The sequence below is a fragment of the Thamnophis sirtalis genome, unplaced genomic scaffold, assembly GCF_051295495.1.
Source record: "Thamnophis sirtalis isolate CommonGarterSnake01/CBP01778 unplaced genomic scaffold, rThaSir2_p1.2 scaffold_3, whole genome shotgun sequence".
In the NCBI taxonomy this organism is placed as follows: domain Eukaryota; kingdom Metazoa; phylum Chordata; class Lepidosauria; order Squamata; family Natricidae; genus Thamnophis; species Thamnophis sirtalis.
Window position 1 is genome coordinate 75,498,890 of NW_028261383.1, and position 21,820 is coordinate 75,520,709.

Consider the following 21,820-nt stretch of genomic DNA (forward strand, 5'->3'; position numbering starts at 1 on the left):
AAATAGCAACTGGTATTTGCAATGTTTTCTATGAAATAACTTCATCTGGATGGTCACAGCTAGGTATTGCAATTAAAAGAGTGTGTTGAGCAAAGTATGACACAATTAGAAAGAGGGTGGATTTCTGTTTCAAGGGATAAAGTACCATGAAGATATACAGAATTATTTAGAACCATGCTTGGTAGCTTTGGTTTCTCAACACTGACTTTGGCTAGTCCTTTTCACCCATTCTCCATGCTTTGAAACACCTTCCCCATAGAGATTGAGGAAAGCACCTGCAATCTAATCATTCAATCCATCCCAGGAGGAAGGCATGTTGCAATCATTAGGTCACCTGGTCAACACATGGCTTAGTATGTTTTCTTCTGCTTCTATACAACTGTAAAACCATTAGTTCCTTTATTACTTTCAGGGGAGTTTTCTTCTTGTATGATGGTTTTGATTGTTAGCAATGAAGAGCCTTTGGGAATGAGCAGCTTAATAAAGAATCAAAACAGTAAAGTGATATGTTGAGCACAATGAACCAAATAGCGTTTTCCACTTGCCAAAGACTAATGTTGTTTTAGAGCCAATATCTATACTGAAGTACAGAGAACAAATCCCTTCTCATATTTCAAATTTTCACATGTCATTCCCCAGGGTCATAAAAAATTTTCTTCTCGTTGAGATCATATCACCAATTATAATTATGTACTGCTTTTGATCAGAGACCAGACTTTTCTTGTGACTTCCAACATGGGTAGTAAATTCCTGTTTATATCTTGTAGGTTGTTAGGTACATTACAGTCCTCCTCCCATGTTCCTGTCACTTCAACTGAACCAATGACGATCTTTCCGCACCTCAGGCTGCCTGGGCGACTGATGTGACTGAAACCATTGTGTTATCATTCATAGGTCAGGAAGTGAGGTTGTCATATTGCCTTGTGCAGTGATATCCTGTATTAGCCTAAGTACATACAATGTATGTAACACTGCTGTTAAATCAGCAGAAAACAGGAAGAAAGCACCACAATGGATCTAAAAATAGCATTTTCATTTAGAAATTCAAATGGGCATCCAGAAAATAAAATCTATCCTGCCATAGTTCACAAACATGTCCAATGGAGGAAGAGGCAGGCAGGCAGGCAGACAATTCCTGCTTCCCAGTCTTTGATTTTCAAATTGGATTCCTGTTCTCAGAAATGTTCATATGGAACACACAGAATGCTTCCGCCTCCATCATTTGGTACCCATCACACAACCTCCCCTGTCTGCGCTGTATATGTTAAAGATTTTTTAAATTTAAAGTAAAACTAAATAGGAAGCCAAACACAAGGCAAAGCATAGTTCCAGTCTCAGATTCATTTGTAGGAATTATATGGGGTCCTCAAAGTAGACAACATTTTGAAGGATTAGTTGTTTTCTTGGTAAATGGAATGTAATGGGACACACATAATCTTGTATGTGGCTGGATATGGTAGATTGGTTTGGGTGGGAAAACTCCTCCATATAGTCCCCTCCCATACCTGGGTGGTGGTGGTGGTGGAATAATTGGGTAAATGCTGCTACATTTCCCCAAGAACAGATAAAAGTGTTAGGGTTAGGGTTGCTTTCTTCCTTTTCTATAGCTTAATCAATCAGGGAGATCTTAGAATCCTTTCAGAAAGAGAGAACTGAAGTCTTTCTAAAATAATTATAGAACACAAAGGATAAAAAGTGGGGGGAAAGAAAGCATAATTTCTAATGAGATCTCAGCTACTTCTCTATCAGCAAAACCTCAGACATACAGTACTAATCCAGTGGTGGGTTTCAAAAAAATTTGGAACTTCTTCTGTAGGTGTGCCCTGCTTTCCGGGTCCACTGGTGGAACCTCTTCTAACCAGTTCGGTAGATTTGACGAACCGGTTCTACCGAATAGATGCGAACTGGTAGGAACCCACCTCTGTACTAATCCCACTTCTAGTTTGACTAGATTGCCCTAGATGGCTATTTTCTTTATATCTCCAAAGCAATTCCTGCACTGAAGTTCTGCCTTCCTAGATTTGATCCCAAGAAGTGATCAAAAGGCAAAAGGCAAAGAGAGAAGGGAGTTGCCCCTTCCTTTCTTTAAAAAAAAAAACTACCTGAAAGGAGAATCTGTTTGATTCTTGCAAATTTTGGACATTTATATCCCTATTCCTGGATTGTTAGAACCAGGAATTGCTTTCAGTTGTCGGCATCAGTGCCAAGTTTAGACCTGGTGAGGCATTAAGCTACGGTATATAAAGTTTGGAGGGCGCTTGTTAAAAATTTAAACTAAAAGGCCTCACAATAGGGCATATCGAAACAGGACTTTGGGTAACCACAAAATATACACACACTCATACACCCCTTTTAATTATTTTAATTATTTAATAGCAAGGCATTCAAAGTGAAAAATACAATTTATTTTCAAACGAATTCTTTACTGCTAACATATTTATCATTTGGCTGGCTTAACACCTCTCATAAATTATAATATAGTACAACATGCCCTAACTCTAGAAACAGTACTTAAGTGTAATTTCTAAAAGCAAAAAGAAAACAAATATCAAACATGTTGTGAGGTCCTAAGTTGTAGCTTGATTGCCTTATGTCTGAATCTAGCACTTCTTAAAACAGACTCTCACAATCACTTTTGGGTGCTTTGTGATTGGCCATATTTCCCACAAACCTGTCAAGGGAGCCATTTGGTGAAGATACTTGCTCTATTCCTAAAATCTTTAATGTGCCCCCAGTCTAAAAGTATCATCTATTTCTGATTGTAATTGCTAGGAAGTTGACTTACAGTGATCAAATGCTACTTTCAACTCCCAATAGTTATATAAAATGTTGGCAGAGATTGTCAAAAGGTAGCAGTCTTCCAAACAAAGAGGGAGATTTAGGAAGAGCTGTTTCCAAAGGCAATAAAGTTAAGAGACTCACTGATTAAAGGGGGAAAAAGAATACGTATGATTTAATAGTTTGCTTTGTTTCCTACATGTCAGGCAGGCTATGCTATAGAAATAAATTTGTCCAGCGAGTTTCTTAGAAAAATGAGAATCTGAGTGTCTGAACTCCCTGCTCAGAATTTAACAGTTGTAGTACACAACTTCAAAAATATACTTTCAGAGCTACAAGTTGATGAAAAAGATTTCTTCTGTTTTAGGAATGAACAGAACCTGGATTGTGTGACTGCCATCCCTACATGCTGGATTCCAGGAATCGAGATTATGGGAGATTGTAGATCAGAATTCTTCATGCAGAACAGAATACCAATGAAGTCTGGATAGTTGACACTGACAGCCAACTTGGTCTTATAGACATAAGGCTATATATAACAATTTGGGGCCTGTGAATAGACCTAATGGGAATTGACATAAAACATTTATTTCCAGGGTCTAGCAATCCAAAAAGCCATCTTGGACTTTTTTTTCTGCTCTAAGAGTCCTATGGAAATTTAGGGAAATTTGAAATGAATTGGCTAATGCCCCTAATAAGAAAGCGACTGACTTATAAGCAACTACTCTGTAATGCTTCAAATTAGATATGCCTTCCTCAACATGGTGTCTTGCAGTTGCATTAAACTACAACAGTTCAAGCCAGAGGATTGACAGCTGTGCTGGATGGGGATTATGAGAGTTGTAAACCAACGTATGCAGACAGTACTAGCTTGGTGGAGACTGCACGTAATGGTCCCATCTCTCTCGCTCTCTCTTGGAACAAGGCCTCCTCAAGACTTCTTAATTCATTTTGCTTTTTCCCACCCAAAGGGAGAATTAATACTAAAAAAGAGGATATTAGACTCAAAGCAAGGGTCTTAGATTTAGTTTTGCCTGCAAATTCCAGTTAATATGTAGTGGGTGGGTGGGAATATTGCTGGTAGGGAGACAATTACAGGAAATGAAGGAGACGCACAACCTTCATCCAGCCAAACAGTCATTTAAAAAGGAAGTTTAGTTACATAGCAGAATGACAAACGACCACTCACAAGTCTGACCTGGATTAATTGTTGACTTTTCCGGAGCAGAAGTCATTGGCAGATAAGCAGAAAGAAGCCATGGAGTCTCTTGGAGGAACCACCAGATTCCAAAGGCCATCACACATAACAAGCTACATGTAGACTGCTGTAGAAACCCAAGGCCTTACCCTCCCTTTCTTACCCTCGTCTTTCCCTCTGCATCACATCATCAAACAGGACATGCCACATCCCATCTCTCATTTCTATTTTGAACACACCACTTTAACAAAAAAAAAGGTCCCTGGGTATTTCCAATAAACTAAATAGTAGGTTGCTCTTTTATCACTCATTCTCAAAACCAGGCAATAATTGGTACCCACTTAAGACTACCCACCCAGGGGTTATATTAAAATGGGAAATCTGATTGATGCCAAGGAGATGTCACGTCTTTTCATGATAGGTTCGTGATGAGTTTAAAGACTGAAGTTAAAGGTGCTCATAATACATCAATTCAACTTCTAAACCAGGACTATACAGGCAGTCCTCAGCTTATGATAACGTCGGAGTCCAAAATTTCCATCGTTAAGTGAAACATTTGTTAAGTGAGCCCCATTTTACGACCTTTCTTGCCACAGTTGTCAAGTGAATCACTGCAGTTGATAAGTTAGTAACACGGTTGTTAAGTGAACCTGGTTCCCTATTGATTTTGCTTGTCAGAAGGTCGCAAAAGGGGATCACATGACCTTAGGATACAGCAACAGTCGCAAGTCAGTTGTCAAGTGTCTGAATTTTGATCCCCTGATCATGGGAGTGCTACAAAGATTGCAACTGTGAAAAAAGGTCATAAATCACTTTTTTCAGTGCTGTTGCAACCTTGAATGGTCACTAAATGAAGCATTGTAAGTCGAGGACTACCCATATAACCCAAGAATAGCCTTTCACTCCAAAAGCCTTGAGCCTAAAACCTGCAAAAATTGCCACGAAACTGTGATTTTAACAAGATAAGAGAAAAAACAGATAAAGCTTTCTCAGAAGAAAGCAATTATATTCACTATAGAGGTAATCCTTGATTCACAACCACAATCTGGACCAGTTTCTATTGCCAAACAAAGTGGATGTTAAATGAGTCATGTCTGGTTTTACACCTTTTTTTGCTATGGTTGTTAAGCGAATCACTTTGTTAGGTGAATCAGGTGGGTTAAGAAAATCCAGCTTCCCCTACTTGTCAGAAGCCACCCTGGAAGGTGGCAAAGGACAATCACAGAATTCCAGGACACTGCAATCATTGTAAACACATGCCAGTTGCCAAGTGCCCAAAATTGGATCACATGACTCTGGAGATGCTGTAACAGAATGACAGAGTTGAAAGGGACCTTGGAGATCGTCTAATCCAACCACTTGCTTAGACAGGAAACACAATACCATTTCAAACAAATGCTTGCCCAGAGCCGAGGTGGCGCAGTGGGCACTGCAGGCTACTTCAGCTGACTGCAGTTCTGCAGTTCGGCTGTTCAAATCTCACCGGCTCAAGGTTGACTCAGCCTTCCATCCTTCCGAGGTGGGTAAAATAAGGACCCGGATTGTTGGGGGCCATATGCTGACTCTATAAACCGCTTAGAGAGGGCTGAAAGCCCTATGTAAGCCCTATATAAGTCTAACTGCTATTGCTATTGCTATTCTTAAAGAATTCCAGTGTTGGAGCATTCATGAGTAGTGGTGACGCAGTGGTTAGAATGCAGTACTGCAGGCTACTTCTGCTGAATGCCGGCTGCCAGCAGTTCAGTTTGAGTCTCACCAGCTCAAGGTTGACTCAGCCTTCCATCCTTCCAGAGGTTGGTAAAATGAGGACCCAGATTGTTAGGGACAATTTGCTGACTCTGTAAACTGCTTAGAGAAAGCTGTAAAGCACTTGAAGCCATATGTAAGTCTAACTACTACTGATATTCACAATTTCTGGAGGCAAGTTGTTCCACTGATTGTCAGGAAAATCCTCATTAATTATACTGGTACATCGTTTATCTCCTTGATTAGTTTCCATCCATTGCTTCTTGCCTGTCTTTAAGTACTTTGGAGAATAGACTGACCCCCCTCTTCTTTGTGACAGCCCCTCAAATATTGGAACACTGCTATCATGTCACCCCTTGTCCTTCTTTTCACTAAACTAGAAATATAATGTGATGATTGTAAGTGGGAGGGCTGGTTGCAAGTCATTTAAAATGATTGCTAAATGAATGGTTGTAAGTCAAAGGCTATCTGTACTTAATTTTAATTAAATATAAATCAATGAAATCTTACTTTTATTTTTGGAAGATGTCCTCCTACCATCCTGCCTCTCAAACACTGTGTGGTGCCTCCAGCTGGGGAAGAATTCTGTATATCCATCCAAATAGGACCTAATTCATCTCCATCGTATTTATTTGGACAGGGATTCTTCTTGTAATTCAGGCATGTCCAACACGTGGCCCGCACACAGCCCTGGACTGCAGTCCCACAAGATTGTAAACTTTTAACATTATTATGTGATTTTTAGCAATATTTATATACATTAACTCTATTATATACTTTATATGCGGCCCAAAGACAATTTCCCTTCGCTTAATGCAGCCCAGGCAAGCCAAAAAGCTTGACACCCATGTTGTAATTCATATTGTAATACCATCAATTATTCCTTTGTTAGTCTTTGAGCCAATGATGACATTGCTGGTCTTGCTAATTGCCTTAGTGTATTTTTCCTGCTCAAGAGATTGAGGAAAAATGAGGCAAAACAGCCCAGACACTTTGAAATAGGCAGTGTTCCCTGCTCAGTATGTTCCAGGCACACAAGCAACACCCATAATTCATTCCCCAAAGGCACAATTCCTGGCCATGCTGATTCGGAATTTGGGAATTGTACTCCTAAAGACATCTGGTTGGGCATGACACTGAAGAAGGCGGAGCAACAATAATTCCCATGTTTCTCATAATAAAATATGTCGTCAAAAAGAAAACCACCTCATTTCCAAAATATAATTAAAAAGCCAGCCTGCCCTTCAAGTGATTATTTTCTGCCTTGTTACTCTTCTTCAGTTTCCAAAGAAGAGTCATTTATTTGAATTCTTTCATAGCTTGGTAATCAATTCCATATTTTCAGCTTTCAACTTTTCCCTTTGAGGACCTTACCAGAATAAACAGCGGATAGATCTCAACCAGAGATTTGTGTTTCATATCAGGTTAATGCCTTTTAATCCCAAAATGTTATTCTTTCAAGGAACAATAAACAGGCATAACATTTTTTTATCACATATGTAATAGAAGAAAAAGAAGGCACTTTTAAAAATAATTTGCATTAAATTGTCCTGGTCTGGATGGCAAAAGGGGGGAAATGCATATCTTAAAGCATTTTAAATTTTGTCATATATGGTTTTTATTTTATTTTTTTCAATACCTTAGGAACCATAATTTAGCACAAATTTGCAGGTCTCAATTGCTAGATTGAAATTTGAAATTAAGTTCCTATCAGAGCCAAGGTGGCGCAGTGGTTAAATGCAGCACTGCAGGCTACTTCATCTGACTGCAGTTCTGCAGTTCGGCTGTTCAAATCTCACCGGCTCAGGGTTGACTCAGCTTTCCATTCTTCCGAGGTGGGCAAAATGAGGACCCGGATTGTTGTTGGGGGCAATATGCTGACTCTGTAAACCGCTTAGAGAGGGCTGAAAGCCCTATGAAGCGGTATATAAGTCTAACTGCTATTGCTAGAATGTTTTTGTTAGATTATTTTGCTATATCTTTAAATTTATAACACTTACAAATCCTAGACATCAGTGCAATTATTCATTGGGTTTATACCCCATCTTTTGGCAAGAGCTCAAGGCTGCTTACATGGGGATTGCGTTCCAATTTATCCTAAGAGTAGTCATCCTCAGAGAATCATTGGAGTGACAGAGACTGGTACCAATAGAAGAGAATATTTGTAGCTCAGGGTTGAGCTTGGGAGTCCTTGGTGCTCTCTAAGCTTGGTTATTTTCTTGCTAGCACTGATGATGTTATGTAGTTGTTAATGAAATTTCTGCAAGAAAACAGAGGAGGAGTCCTGCCAAGGAGTCCAATGACAAAGAATGACTGCCACAACCCAAACGAACAAGGTTCCAAGGCTAAAGAGGGACAAGGTTCCATGGAACAAGGTTCCATGGCTAAGGAGGGATATAACCCAAATCTCCCAACTATTAAACACACTGGCTGTCTTTTTCATGTCCCATTATGACCCAGAAATTCAAGGTCAGATCTCAGCTTCAAAGAGCTCCCTATTTCTCAGACTAGGCTACAAACAAGATTAAAATTATAGATATTGTAAAACTGAAATAAAGACATCTGCACCTACACCACCGTATCTAACAGCAAGGGATTATGTGAGTTATATCTCAAAACATCTGGAAGGCACCAAGTTGACTGGCCTGAACTAATTATTTTCTTGCATCCAACTGTCCCCATAAATTAGCTTCCTTCTTCTTTTTTCCTTCCTCCTTCCTTCTCCCCCTGCCTTCTACTACCACTGCTATTTTTCTATGATGTGGAGCGGTCTAATGGATCTGTTGACTATGATTAACCTGTTTCCATTTTGCTGATTTGTGGTGTTTAAAATACCCTTGTAACTCTCAAGCCTTTTAAATCTACTTTGGAATAAACCTTTCTTCAGCAAAGATGGCACTAGAATTCAATGGGGGAAACAGCAGCAGCTTAAAATAAGAATTATATTTCTTTTCCTTATCCATCTTAGTATTTCTTCTTTATTCAATAGACACCTGGTTGTTTCACACATCTTAAAACATAGATGTTCAAAGTGCTCACAAGCATATTCACCTACTGATGAACTGAAAGTCCAAACAGCTGAGCAACAGTGCCTAAGTAAAAAGGGAGACATTTAAAATAATGTCTTTGAATAATTGCTTAGAAAACAAATTGCCATTTCCTATAGAGTTATTTATATAAGATTTGTCTGCGGTCATACAATCAAATTATGATGGATAATTTATATGTTTGTTAAAAGGCAACTGAAATGTAAAACCAGATAGCATTAAATTCTAATAAAACAAAATGCAAAATAGCCTGGATTTACAAATGCCGATTAATTGTGGTCTTTCCCCTCCTCACAATATCTGGCATCGAAATGCCTCTGCTCAAATAAGCTGTGTCTCACCTCCTACAGGGGACAGATCAAAGCAAGAGCTACAGCAGGATAATTGTTCCATTCTTTCTCCTACCCCAAGAGAGGCAAGAAGCAAAGTTATTTTTGCACTGTTATCAAATCCAATACCAACACTCAATTGTTCAGTTCAATCCACTGAATAGCACTGAACAAAAATATGAATAAGTAAAAATAAGAGTTCCTTGGAAAATTAAAAATCCAATATTCCTTAATGACTCTTGGTGTATATTACGTAAGTCTTCCTTTTATATAAGTGGAAAGACTATAAGTTAAACCTAGAATGTGTCTGGCAACAAGCTGATGGAAAGAGTTAGCGGACCTCTAAGCCACAGTCTAAAAATGTACTGGAGAACTGGATATATTTTCCACTTATATTATTCTAACAATGCTTTTAACCAACAAGGAGGATAGTGAAGACAAGGCATTTTAATTCAATTACATTAGTAGGTCTTTAATAGCTGGTATATGCTATCCGTAATCATTGCTTCTATTGATCTATTCCTTCTGGATAACTTTGGTCAAGTTCTCATGTATCCTATTAAAAGCATAAATGCTGGGAAAAGAATAGGTTTTTTTCTGTAGCTAAAAGAATGGATTTTTTTTTTCATTTTGTGTTTGTAAAAGCAAAGAATGAGCACTTTAAGACTCCCCTCAAAGGCTGCAGCTTTTTTTGCAGACTGCAAAATAAATACCATAATGCTGAAGGGAGTGACACTCACTCTTGGGAACTATTACCATGAGATAGACTGTCAACAAAAGATCCCAGGGTTGTTTTCTCCACATTTCTCCACCCCCCATTTGCCTCAGATTATTGCTCCCCTGATGTAGAAGCAAAGAATAGGCACTACATAGTAATAAGACCTATAGCGAATCTAACACCAAAATGCAATCCAGTAGACAGCTTGATGTCTCCTGAGAATGTGTTCTACAATCAATACCTAATCAGTTCTTGCTTCCCCTATCTACAAGGAAGATGGAATTTCAGTAATAAGAATCCCAAACTTCAAAGGTATAGAGTACAATACCCCAAAGAATAAGATCAGAATCAAGATGGGAGCTCATTCTGATGACATTGTACTAATGCCTTTAAACTGTGGTGCTGGAGAAAAAGCTAAGAATATCCTAGCCCACAAAAAGAACAGATCATTCAATATTAGATTAAGTAAGGTTACAACAACTCCCTAGAAACACTAATGATGGAGGTATGCTATTTTGAGCGTATAATACAAAGGTTACTGGGGAAGATGCTAATGTTTTGGAAAACTGAAGCAATCCACAGGGAAGCCAAGAAAAGACAAGAGCATTAGATACTATCTCTGATGACACAGGCATAAACTCACAAAAACTCAAAAGAGAAGTTAACATTAGATAATCTTAGAAAAATAATGGCCACCAAATCTTAAAGAGTATCCAATAACAGCCCTATGAGAGTCAGGTACAAGTAACCAGGAATACGAGTTGAGCTCGAAGCACTAAAAGTTTATTCCATATTATTTATACACAAGGAGTGTGTGATGGCCTAGCAATTCAAACACTGGGCTTGTGGACCGGAAGGTTGGCAGTTTGAGACCCAAATACCATCACATGAAAAATGCCCCAGCACATAGCAGATACTAGGTCATGTTTGCTCGGGGGGGGGGGGGGGGGGCAGGTAGGTACAAGTGAGGAAATAGATTCCTAATCTCCTCCTTCCTCACAGAATGCAAATTCCTTAAATTAGGGCAGGGAGTGATGTTCAACAATGGATGAATCATTTGGGTAGAAGGACTAAAAGAAACTTTTGAAAAAGAAAATCCAATGAGTTCAAGGTCAATGTTCCCTCTAATTTTTTTTCAGTGTGAGCGGAAAAGTATAGTGTTTGAGCAGCACAGTTTCATGCCTGAGCACCTAAGAGAGCCACAGTTTGAACTGCTGTCACATCTGCTGGACATTTGCGCAACATACCAAGCGTCAAGCGCCGATTGCTAGCGAGGTTTCAGCCTGATGAATGCCAGGCATGAAAAGTGCCACTCAAAGACTATACTTTTCCGCTCACCCTGAAAAAAAAAAGGCTCTCTGCTCAGCTTTTAGATTGTTAGACTGGCTAGAGAGAGACATGGCACCAACAGGGTCCTGGCCTGGGTCCTGGCATTTTGCAGGCAACCTGTCCTCTCACATTCCTTTGGAATGCAACCCATCACATGTGAATTAGATTTTGCCAATTATCCTATTAAAAGATAACGCTATTATTCTAAAATACGACTAACTCGATATTAAAAACTGTAAATATGTAATGCTGATAAATGATAGCAGTAATTGTTATTTAGTATGATTAAAATCAGTATTGATATATCAATATAATATCTATCGAAATTGACAATATACACTAAAATAACAATACAAATATATAATGTGGAATATAAATGTAATAAATATAATATATAAATGCAACATAAATATAATAAAATAATTTATCATGAAACTCTCCCCCTTTAAAGTAGTAAGATCAATTAAATAGTCTAGCAAGTTTGGACAATATGCTATATGTTATGTTACTTAAGAATATATATACCTCAGAATCAGATACAACATCCACATCATTTCCAACTGAGTCAATAAAATCATATGCCATGCCAAAACTATTTTAAATAAAGATATGAAATTAATCAAGTATTGCATTTATTTTTCAAAATGAATGTACAATTTTTTTATTATTTAAGTTTTGTACCCTATATTTTCTAACTAACGTTAACTTTAAAAAGACATTACATCAGACTACAATACAAGTAATTAAATGAAGACTAAAATAAGTGTTTTGGCATATTGAGCTTTTTATATTTCTTTCTTATATTGCTTCCTTAGTTGAGAACTTGCTCCTCAGCTTACTTACGCATTAACTGTTTGTTGCTTTTATGGTTTATTCATTCACTGCTCCATCTTCAGTTTTTTTCACAGGGGGCAGGGCTTCCTTCCTCCCTCCCTTCCTTCCTTCCCTCCCTCCCTCCCTCCCTCCACTCCTTTGGCCACCAATTTTGATCCAATTCTCTCTCTCTCTCTCTCTCTCACACACACACACACACACACACACACACACACACACGTTCTTTGTGGGGGGGGTTGATTACTCCGCCTCACTGCGCAAAGTCGGCTCAGCATGTGTTCGGCCCCCACTTACGCCGAATCAAATCCGCGGCCGGCGGGACCAGGGGGTTGCATTTCAAAGCCGCCAGTCCTCTTGCTTCTTCTCTTTCACCAGCAAAGCTCCCGCTGGCGCCTCCGCCCATGGCAGTGGTGCCACTCCCTCCACGCGGAGCCCCTGAGCTGGCTCCTGCGTTATCCCTCCCCCTTCCTCCTCTGCCGTGCTTTTGAGGCCGCGGGAGCTAGTAGGAAAGCGGCGGAGGTGGAGGCGGCGGCAGGGGTAACCCAGAGCCCAGCTGAGGTGGAGTCAGCTGGGCTCTGGGTTACCCCTGCCGTCGCCTCCACCTCTGCCGCTTTCCTACTAGCTCCCGCGGCCTCAAAAGCACGGCAGAGGAGGAAGGGGGAGGGATAACGCAGGAGCCAGCTCAGGGGCTCCGCGTGGAGGGAGAGGCACCACTGCCATGGGCCGGGAAGCCAGCGGGAGCTTTGCTGATGAAGGAGAAGAAGCAAGAGGACTGGCAGCTCATCAAAACAAGACTGGGGAGGTCCTTTGCGGGAGGCCAGTTCTAGCTGCCTGCAAAGGACTTCCCCACGTTTGCTTTGGTAGAAATCTATGCGCGACAGTTAGAAACTTCTGCGCGGGGATTTCTTTCCATGTGCGCGGCCGCGCACGCGCGCACCTTAGAGGGAACAGTGTTCAAGGTGATTGCAGACATTTTTTCAGAAACCGCAAATTCATTTCAAACATATCACAGAGTGGAGATGAAATGTAACACAAGCATTTTACAAGCAATGGAATGACCTACCGCTAAGTCCTTCCCTTTCCGGAAGCATTCCTCTTTCTGCCCAGGAAGAGGTGGCCAGTAGATCTGTAAAAGAAGACAAACTTGAGTTCAAATCAATTGAAGAACATGTCTTAGGGACTGGGGAATCTTCTGAGTCAGAAGGGTAGTTTCAGTTCAGTAAATCCCCAAGTTTCAGGATCTGCTTTCTAAGCAATATTTTGGAAACATCAAAAATCTTTGTAAGGTTGGTTCCAGTTACCAGGAATAAAACTCTCCCAGAGATAATATTATCGAATTTACTTATCTTCCCCCAACCCAGCCCTACAGATCTTTGTCAGTGTTAAGACAAGTGACCACAAGCAGCCAAGCAAGCAAATGGAGAAGCTCTTTGGGCTGAGTGCTCTTTGGATTCAACAAAGCACTCTTCACTCTGAACTGTCATAGGAAAAAAATAGTTTCTCTCTGCAGAAGAAGGAGCGGACTAAGCAATAATCATAACTCTAAAATGAGTATAAACCAAAGAGTGTTTTATTTATATTATGTAATAAATGCCAAATGCAGTCGAAAGCACAAGACGAGCAAATAAAAAGACAAAGAAAGGGGGGGAAACCACCTCAGTCATTAAAATGAATAGTTCAAATAAATTTGTAAGGACAATAGGACAATTGATAAATGGTTGAACCAAGCAAAAATAAGAACGGAACTCATGAGCTACAACAACACTGAAGTGATGATAGAATTTAAACAAAACAGCAGAAGGGAAGAAAGAATAACTCAGAATAAAGTTAAATACAGAATAATCGAGCATTATAAATCATATGTAGTGACTGTCAAAAAAAATCTTAGCAAAACAAGTTCTAAACAAAAAGAGAAATTAAGAAGAAAATAATCAGCGAAAGGAAAAGAGAACAACACATATCCACCAGAGAGGAAAATATACAAGTCCTATCATACCAAAATTTCCCATGCCAATTTTCTACTGGACGTGGTCCCATCTATCTCATGCCACCAGCTGCAAAATCATACAGGTAAGCTACAAGCAGCCAAAAAAAATCTAGATTTTTTTCAAAAGCATAAAATCAGACTTTCCCATATTTCTATTGTGGGTAGAATACTCAAGCAAGCATGTTTCTCCTTAAGGTTTTTTTTTTAATTGGCAGATTGATTGCCCATCATCTACCATGCTTCCTGCCTCCCGGGTTCACATTTCACACTCACTCAACCAGCAGTAACAGATTCCTGAAAGTGGTTGTGATTTGCAATTGGTGCGGACAAACAAAGGAAAGTAGATTGACTTTACATGCACCGGCTACAGCTTGCAAGTTGAGTTGCATGGCAAGGCTCAGAAGCACCATTAAGAGTTTCTTGAGGATGGTGAAGGGGAAGCAAGGCAATGGAAGGAATATGGACCAGAACTAAGAAAATGGACCAGAAATTAGATCATTCATAAGAAATGTTAGAATCATCAAAAGTGAAAACTAGAGAATGAAACTAGAAGACATGAAAAAAAAAAGAGAAAGATTGTGTGATGACTTCCTTGGATGCTTCCCAAGATGTTAGTTTGGACAAGGAACAGCAGGACCCAGGGATGTTGGGGGAGATGTGGAGGAACATCTGGAGGCTGCCAGAGGCTATGAGCCAGGAGCAGAGGGGCCAAGTACAGTGGAGCAACTGAACAAGCAACCAGTTGAGCTAGGGACAGGAGAGGCACATTTGCAGCTGGGAAGCCCAGAGGTTTCAGATAGAGAAGGCACACAGCTGTAGATGTAGCTGGTCAATGCAGATCAGGAAGAATTGCCTCCTCCTCCCCCAATCCAAGAGCAGCTAGGGCTGAGAGGAGGCAAGTACAATACAGGTCAGCCAGGTTACTTGCGAGGCGGCAGCCTTGCCCCTCTTGATGGGGCATGAAGCGTGAAGCAGCTATTAGTTCAGCAAGTGGATTGTAATGATGCTGGGAACAACATGTTGGTTCCCTTGCTGTGTGTTCTTAGCCTTTGTGATTCTTGTCTTGACTCTCAGACTGGTTTCTGTACCTTGAACTTTTGATCATGCCTCTGGAACTCTGGACTTGCCTTGCCTTTGCACTGTGGACTGGCACTGGCTTCTTTTGAGTAGCCTGTAGAACTCATTGGGGGTGTGATGGTGTTGGAGAAGGAAATTGCTGGAGAATATTAATTTGGGCTTGGAAGCCTTAATAAAGACTCCTAACACGTGAGTGAGTGAGTGAGTGAGTGAGTGAGTGAGTGAGTGAGTGAGTGAGTGAGTGAGTGTGTGTGTGTGTGTGTGTGTGAGAGAGAGAGAGAGAGAGAGAGAGAACGAACGAACGAACGAACGAACAGCACAGTTCAATGTTAAAAATAGAACTAAATTTTATTATGCTGCTTGGAATTAATCTATTCATCTATCTACTCTGAGAAAATGAACTTAAGAGGCTATCTCAATATTTCAAATGAAGGCGTCTCTGAGATGGTTTTACTTGAAACAAAAACATAGTAATTATGTTATTGAGCTGTAGTTTCATGACACAAGAAAGAATTAAGATAAAATCTTAAATAAGGGACTTCTGATTAACCCTAACCTGACCCCACAATTTGGCACTTTTATCCCTATTTGTTTATGCAAGCCAAGACCTGATTTATAAAGTTTGTTTTACTGGCAGATGAGCTGGCAGGAAAATTGTAGAGAAACATTCATTTTTAAAAAGATGTGTAGAGGAGTAAATGTTGACTTTTAATTTCTCTTTTGTGTGGTCTGACACCGTCAGAAACTTAGGTATGCATAAATGACAAATTGCTATTTCTAAAAACCTTACAGTTTACAACTGGCTAAAATTTCATCCAAATGCAATGGTGCTCAAAATCTTCCTTTCAAAATGGCCACAAGAAGTCAAGCTATATAATTAAGAAGAATAAATTTGCTCTTGTCCCACGTAATATATCATATGAGCTTGTTTCCATGTCTTTTATTAATAAAACACGAACAAGGATGGACTCCTGTAGGTCAGTAGGGTAAGCAGTACAAACGCCTGAAGACTATCTAAAATGAAAACTATAATTTTGGCTTTCAGCTGCCGTATTTTAAAAACCAAAGTACCAAAAACTGAAGCTTTCAACATTAATGAATAATAGTGTATGACTCCCTTTAGGCATCCAAGTAAATATATCAAGTACTCACAATGCAACATTTGAGCAAAATATACCAGGATGCATCATAAGATCATGATGGAATTGATTTAAAGGAAAAAATGAACATTTTTCAACAGATAACTCTATAAAGCCAATTCAGAAGTACCCCTGATCTTATTGGTGATCCTTCTTGCTTCAAAACCTAAGTTGTTTTAGATGTCCTTTTTTTACATATACAGTAAAAACTGAAGAGAAGACAAATACATCCCTGGCTGGAGGCCATTTAGGGAAAAGTCAAAATAGTATCTGATCAAATGCAACTATAGGTTATGAGTCTATATTCCCTACATGCTGGATTTCTACTTTTTTCAAAGCTGTTAATGAAGACTTCCTCTATACAATAGACCAGGGCTATCAAACTTCCAGCCCGCGGGCCGGATGCATCAAACACAGGCCACACCCACACCCGGTTTAGTGAAGGGGGGAAAAGTCTGGATATGTCATGTGATGATGACATGGCAACATGAGTTTGACACCCCTGCAGTAGACCAACCTCTATAACCTTCCATCTAGCATGGCTAATGATGATACTGGCTAGTGATTATGAGAATTAAAACCAAAAACATCTAGAGGGAACCAGATTAAAGAAAGCAGAACTAATTCCAAGACATATATAGCTGCACGCTCAGAGGTTATCTATTGCATCCCCTCTTTTCCCAAACATCCATACACATAAATCTCTTCAGTCTAGATTCAGTACACACAGATATAATTAGGTTTCTTCTGTTGTCACTGCATCCAGTGGTGGGATTCAAATAATTTAACAACCGGTTCTCTGCCCTAATGGTTTCTTCCAACAACCAGTTCACCAAACTGCTCAGAAACTTAACAACCAGTTCTCCCGAAGTGGTGCGAACTGGCTGAATCCCTCCACTGATTGCATCTATTATATTCTTCAGATTAATGAAATCATTTTTCTTTTATTGACTGATTCAGTAAGACCAGATTTAGGCAGAATAACTTTATATTACCTCTTTACAAGGATTAGAGGAAAAGTTTGCTATGTCACACATGGGCCAGACAGAGACCAATGATACAAAGAAGACAAGCCTCAATGGCAAACTCTGTCTTGACTAAACCCATTACATTAGTCATAGAATATATTTAAACATATGTTCCAGCCATATTAGTTCTATGAATTTGCAGTGATCCCACAAAGAACAAATGGGACACAGTCCATAATTTACCTTGGAGTTGCAGCCTTATGCATTTGCAAATAGCTTCCACTGAATATACATCTTTGCACAAACGGGATCAAGCAATTCTCTTCAACATGCATGATTTAGAGAAAACAATGTTGGCCAGACCAGAAGAGGAAAAAATTCTGGATTTAATTTCTCACTGGACAGATTCCCTCTATATAGTCTTGATTTTTTTTTCTTTATAGGCTTATGAAGTGTTAATGGCCTATCTCACAGAATTAATGAACAAAGAAAGAGAACAACTACCATTAAGAAGTTTGCATAGTACTTGTACTAAAAATTCCTAACCTGTCAAATCTAATTTCCTATCTCAATTTATACTAAGGTTGACCTAGCAGTTGATTTACTCATTTAACATGTATAGCAGAAATCCCTTTGTAAACTTCTATAAATTACTCAAAACCTGATTGTGTCTCAGCTTCCCATGCTTTCAATTATTTTAATTGCAATATAATCTCTTTAGGGCTGTATATTTTGCAAAACCCTCATCCATCTATCCAATCTAGTGTCACATTTCTGGCTTCTATTTAATAAAGTTCGCTTTGCTCTTAACTCTACCAGAACTTAGGTCTGACTTTGCAGAGCTCCTTCTGTCCATCTCAGGTTTCGACTTCTATGGAAGAAAATCTCCTCTAGGGATGACTTAATATCCTGATCTAAAACTACTGAAAAGTGCTTGGTCATGCTAGAGCAACACTCAATGAGCACATTTAAAACCACACACAGAGACAAATAAAAGTCAACATGCAAGACTCTGAAATATCCACAATGGAGGAATGGTTGCTAAAAATAACAGAATTAAAATGGAAGACAAAATTGACCTGCTTGATTAGGAAAGACAAATAATCATATTTAATGATTGGAAATCCCTTATGGACTTTTTGCAAAAGAAAGGGAAAATTAACTTTGGATTCAGAAGGGTAGACTTTGTTAAGCAGGAAATTATTATGTAAATTTAAAAAGAGATGACAAAATATAAAAACATCTATAATAACTGCTAAGAAGACTGGATGCCATTTGTTGTAATCTTTTTTTCATTCTTTTTTGTATTCTTTTTCCTATTTTCTTTCTTATCTATTCACTATTTCTTTTCTAAAATTTATATTGTTTTTATCTTGTTAAACATTTCCTAAATAAAAATATAAAAAGAAACACAACTCAATGTGCTTGTAGAGGCACTTGACTATTAACATGTGGAAGATTAATGTTAAGTATACATTTTATGGGAAGTTTTCCCAATAATATCTAAACTGGCCAGCAGGAGGGAAATACATAACTAAGATTAATATAAAAGCAAAGACTTAGTATCTCAATAATTTACAAAAAAGTTCCCACAAATTACACAAATGGCTGTTTCCAAATTCACTTCCAATTTTTTACAGAGCAGGTAAACCAATGATTTCTCTCCCCGTTTGCTACTGTGGTCATGGAGAAGCCGCTGGAGTACCCATGGTGGGCTGAACTGGTAATCTGCCAACTGTGGCAGTGGAACTTCCAGTGGAAAAGGGCGGGCATCCAGTCCTTCTGCCTAAAACCTAGGATTTGAAGTCTTCTTCTCTTCTACCTTAGTCCTATTTATCCCCACTGCAAACAGATAATCTTTTTCTCCACAGTAGGTCTCCAACTAGTCAGAGTCTTACAAGACTATTCAAACTGTAGTCTCCTTTCACTTTGCTGAGCTTGATGCCTAATGATCTCACAGATGTGTCCATGTAGTAGTTTTCTTGGCAACTATAGGGAAATAACTTGTCATCTCCTGGGACGAGAATGGAGGAGACTTCCCAGTCTAGGTTTCAGTCCTAGCTTTCCATTCACTAGGCACTAAAGCTGTGGTGGCGCATTGGTTAGAATGCAGTGTTGCAGGCTACTTCAGCTGACTGCCGGCTGCCTGCAGTTTGAGTCTCACTGGCTCAAGGTTGACTCAGCTTTCCATCCTTCCGAGGTGGGTAAAATGAGGACCCAGGTTGTTGGGGGCAATGTGCTGATTCTCTAAACTACTTAGAGAGGGCTATAAAGCACTGTGAAGCAGTATATAATTCCAAGTACTATTGCTATGACCCAGGCTTGAGCCTGCTTAGCTTGGAGTCCAGACAAGGTCAGCTAGATGCCAATCACTAGTTTAAAATCATATGATAAATACATTCCTAAATTATAGTATGAACGGTGAAATTTTAGTTCCAATGTCAGCTGAATATGAGGCCATTTGATGGTCATAAATAAGTCTCTGGCTTCTCTCACTTTATTGCTTGCTTGTTTGCTTGATTCTATGAGAATCAATAGATTGCTCTCCTTTCAGAAGCCACCATGAAGAAGGTCCATGGGGAGAATTTTATTTTTTCCTATGTAAATAATCAGTACTATTACAAATACCTGACTGTAAACAATCAATCTTAAGAGCATTACCTCCTTAACATCCATATTGGTTTGGTCTAGCCGAAGGGAGTAAAGGGTGTCCTTTCCTCCAATGAATAGGCGATCACGGTATTCATCTAGGTACAGGGAACGAAAGTCTAAATTTCCCCGCTGACCAAGAAACAGGACTGAGCGGTTAGTGGCCAGGAGATCTAAGAGACAGGAATAAAATGACAAAACAAAAAAGTTAGGACAAATATATTGAAATAGAAGATGTTCTCTGTACCACATAGCTTGGGTAAGTCATTGCTTTGCTTGGCACAATTCAACAAAAGGGAGTAGCAACAAGTAAGTTATAGCAATTGTCTGTGAATTTGCTGTGATTAAAGTCTCATTCCTTCCAACAGAATTTTGTCATGTGTTTTTGCAAATATAGGATATGGGCCAGTTGCTGAATATTTAGATAGACACAAAAATTACTCTATAGCAATGATGGCTAATCATTTTCTCATCACGTGCCAAAAGTGGGGGGAGCGCAGGGGGATTGTGCATAGGTGTGCCCACACCCATAATGCTATGCATGCGATACCCCTCCCACCCCCACTTTTGGCGTGCAATGGACCCATTTTTCCTCCTCCCCAAGCTCCAAAGTCTTTCTAGGAGTCTAGGGAGAGCAAAAACAGCTTCCACCCCGTCTGGAGGCCCTCTGGAAGATTCAGGAGGCTTCCATGATGCCTCCGGAGGGCAAATAATGGTCCTACGGGAAACCCAGAAGTTCAGGAATGGCGTTCCGGTTTGCCCGTAGGGCCGTTTTTCACCCTCCGGAGTCTTCAGGTGGCTTCCCTAAAGCCTCCAGAGCATGAAAAACAGCCCAACTCACAAACCAGAAGTCCATTCCTGAACATCTGGTTTGCATGTTGGGTTGTTTTTTGCATTGGGTAGTAAAAAAATTTGAAACCCACTACTGGGTCTTAGAATAGAGCAATCAGCCACATTCAAGAATTTCTGCCCTCTCTGGTCTCCTCCACAGAACCATCTACAAAAAGGGAGCCAAATGGACCAAAATGGCAGCCATCAAAGCCCCTCCCAGTGTATGTACATCAATCATATATATGTAGCAAGAGATCAGGCTTCAATCTGCAGTTCTGCCCACTATTTTAGCCCCCTTATTCCTCTTGCAGATAATACCATAAGAACAAGGTGATGGACTCTGCTATAGTGGCAATGAATGCACCATTGGGAGTCTTGAAAGAACAGATTAAGAATAGATTTATCATGGAAAAAAATCTATATGGGTAGTTGCTAGCAGTTGAAAATTATTTTATGGCACATAAAATCAATCAATCAATCTGGCTTGCAGTTGGCTCTATGTAAGGATGCATTAGGGAATTTTCTTTCTGGATTTTTCAAGCTTAGCCTATCTTTTACTGGCTTCTCCAGCTGCATCAAATTTAATTCTATTCTGCTTAGTTTTTTGTTTTTTTACCATTACCATGTTGACCCACAGATGGGCAGGCAGTCCTGTGCCTCTTTACATAATTTTTCCAACATTCCTTTGGGTTGGAAAGAATAAAAAATAGGTGGGAAAAGAACTGGAATAGAGAAGAGCAGGGCTGGAGACTGGAATGCTCAATAGAAACAATCCAAATTATAACCTTTTCTTGTGGTCCCATTTTGCAAAGAAAGATATACACACATGCATGCAGCTTCCTAATTTTTTGTGCTATGAAATGAAGAGAGATCGTATTGTTAATTTTCTAGTGCAAGTCAAATGACAAATACATTTCTTATATAAATCAGTGCATGCCAGACAACAGTGACAGATTCAACTAGTATCTCAGAAAATCTGCTAAATCCCATTTTTTTTTAAATGTATTTTTAAAAAAACAATATAATCTTGTAATGTGTTATTCTTATTCATTAAACATCTTTCTTAGTTTGAAAAAGCACACACTTCTGAAACTGAGAACCACAAAATCTGAGAATTTTCATACTTGGCATAAACTCCAAGAACTGTGGAGTCCTTGGTGTTCTCTGAGCTTCATTCTAAGAGAACTCCA

The 21,820-nt window shown here is 39.4% G+C and overlaps 1 protein-coding gene across 1 annotated transcript in view; it reads right to left on the reverse strand.

Moving 5' to 3' along the window:
• Window positions 1-21,820, reverse strand: part of SEMA3G (semaphorin 3G) — a 93,923-nt gene that overhangs the window by 37,312 nt on the left and 34,791 nt on the right. The window contains exons 2-3 of the mRNA XM_087709202.1: window positions 19,812-19,972; window positions 13,043-13,105 (exon numbers count right to left, since the gene is read on the reverse strand). Of these exons, the coding sequence (XP_087565328.1) occupies window positions 13,043-13,105; window positions 19,812-19,972 (224 nt within the window). The remainder of the gene's footprint in view (window positions 1-13,042; window positions 13,106-19,811; window positions 19,973-21,820) is intronic.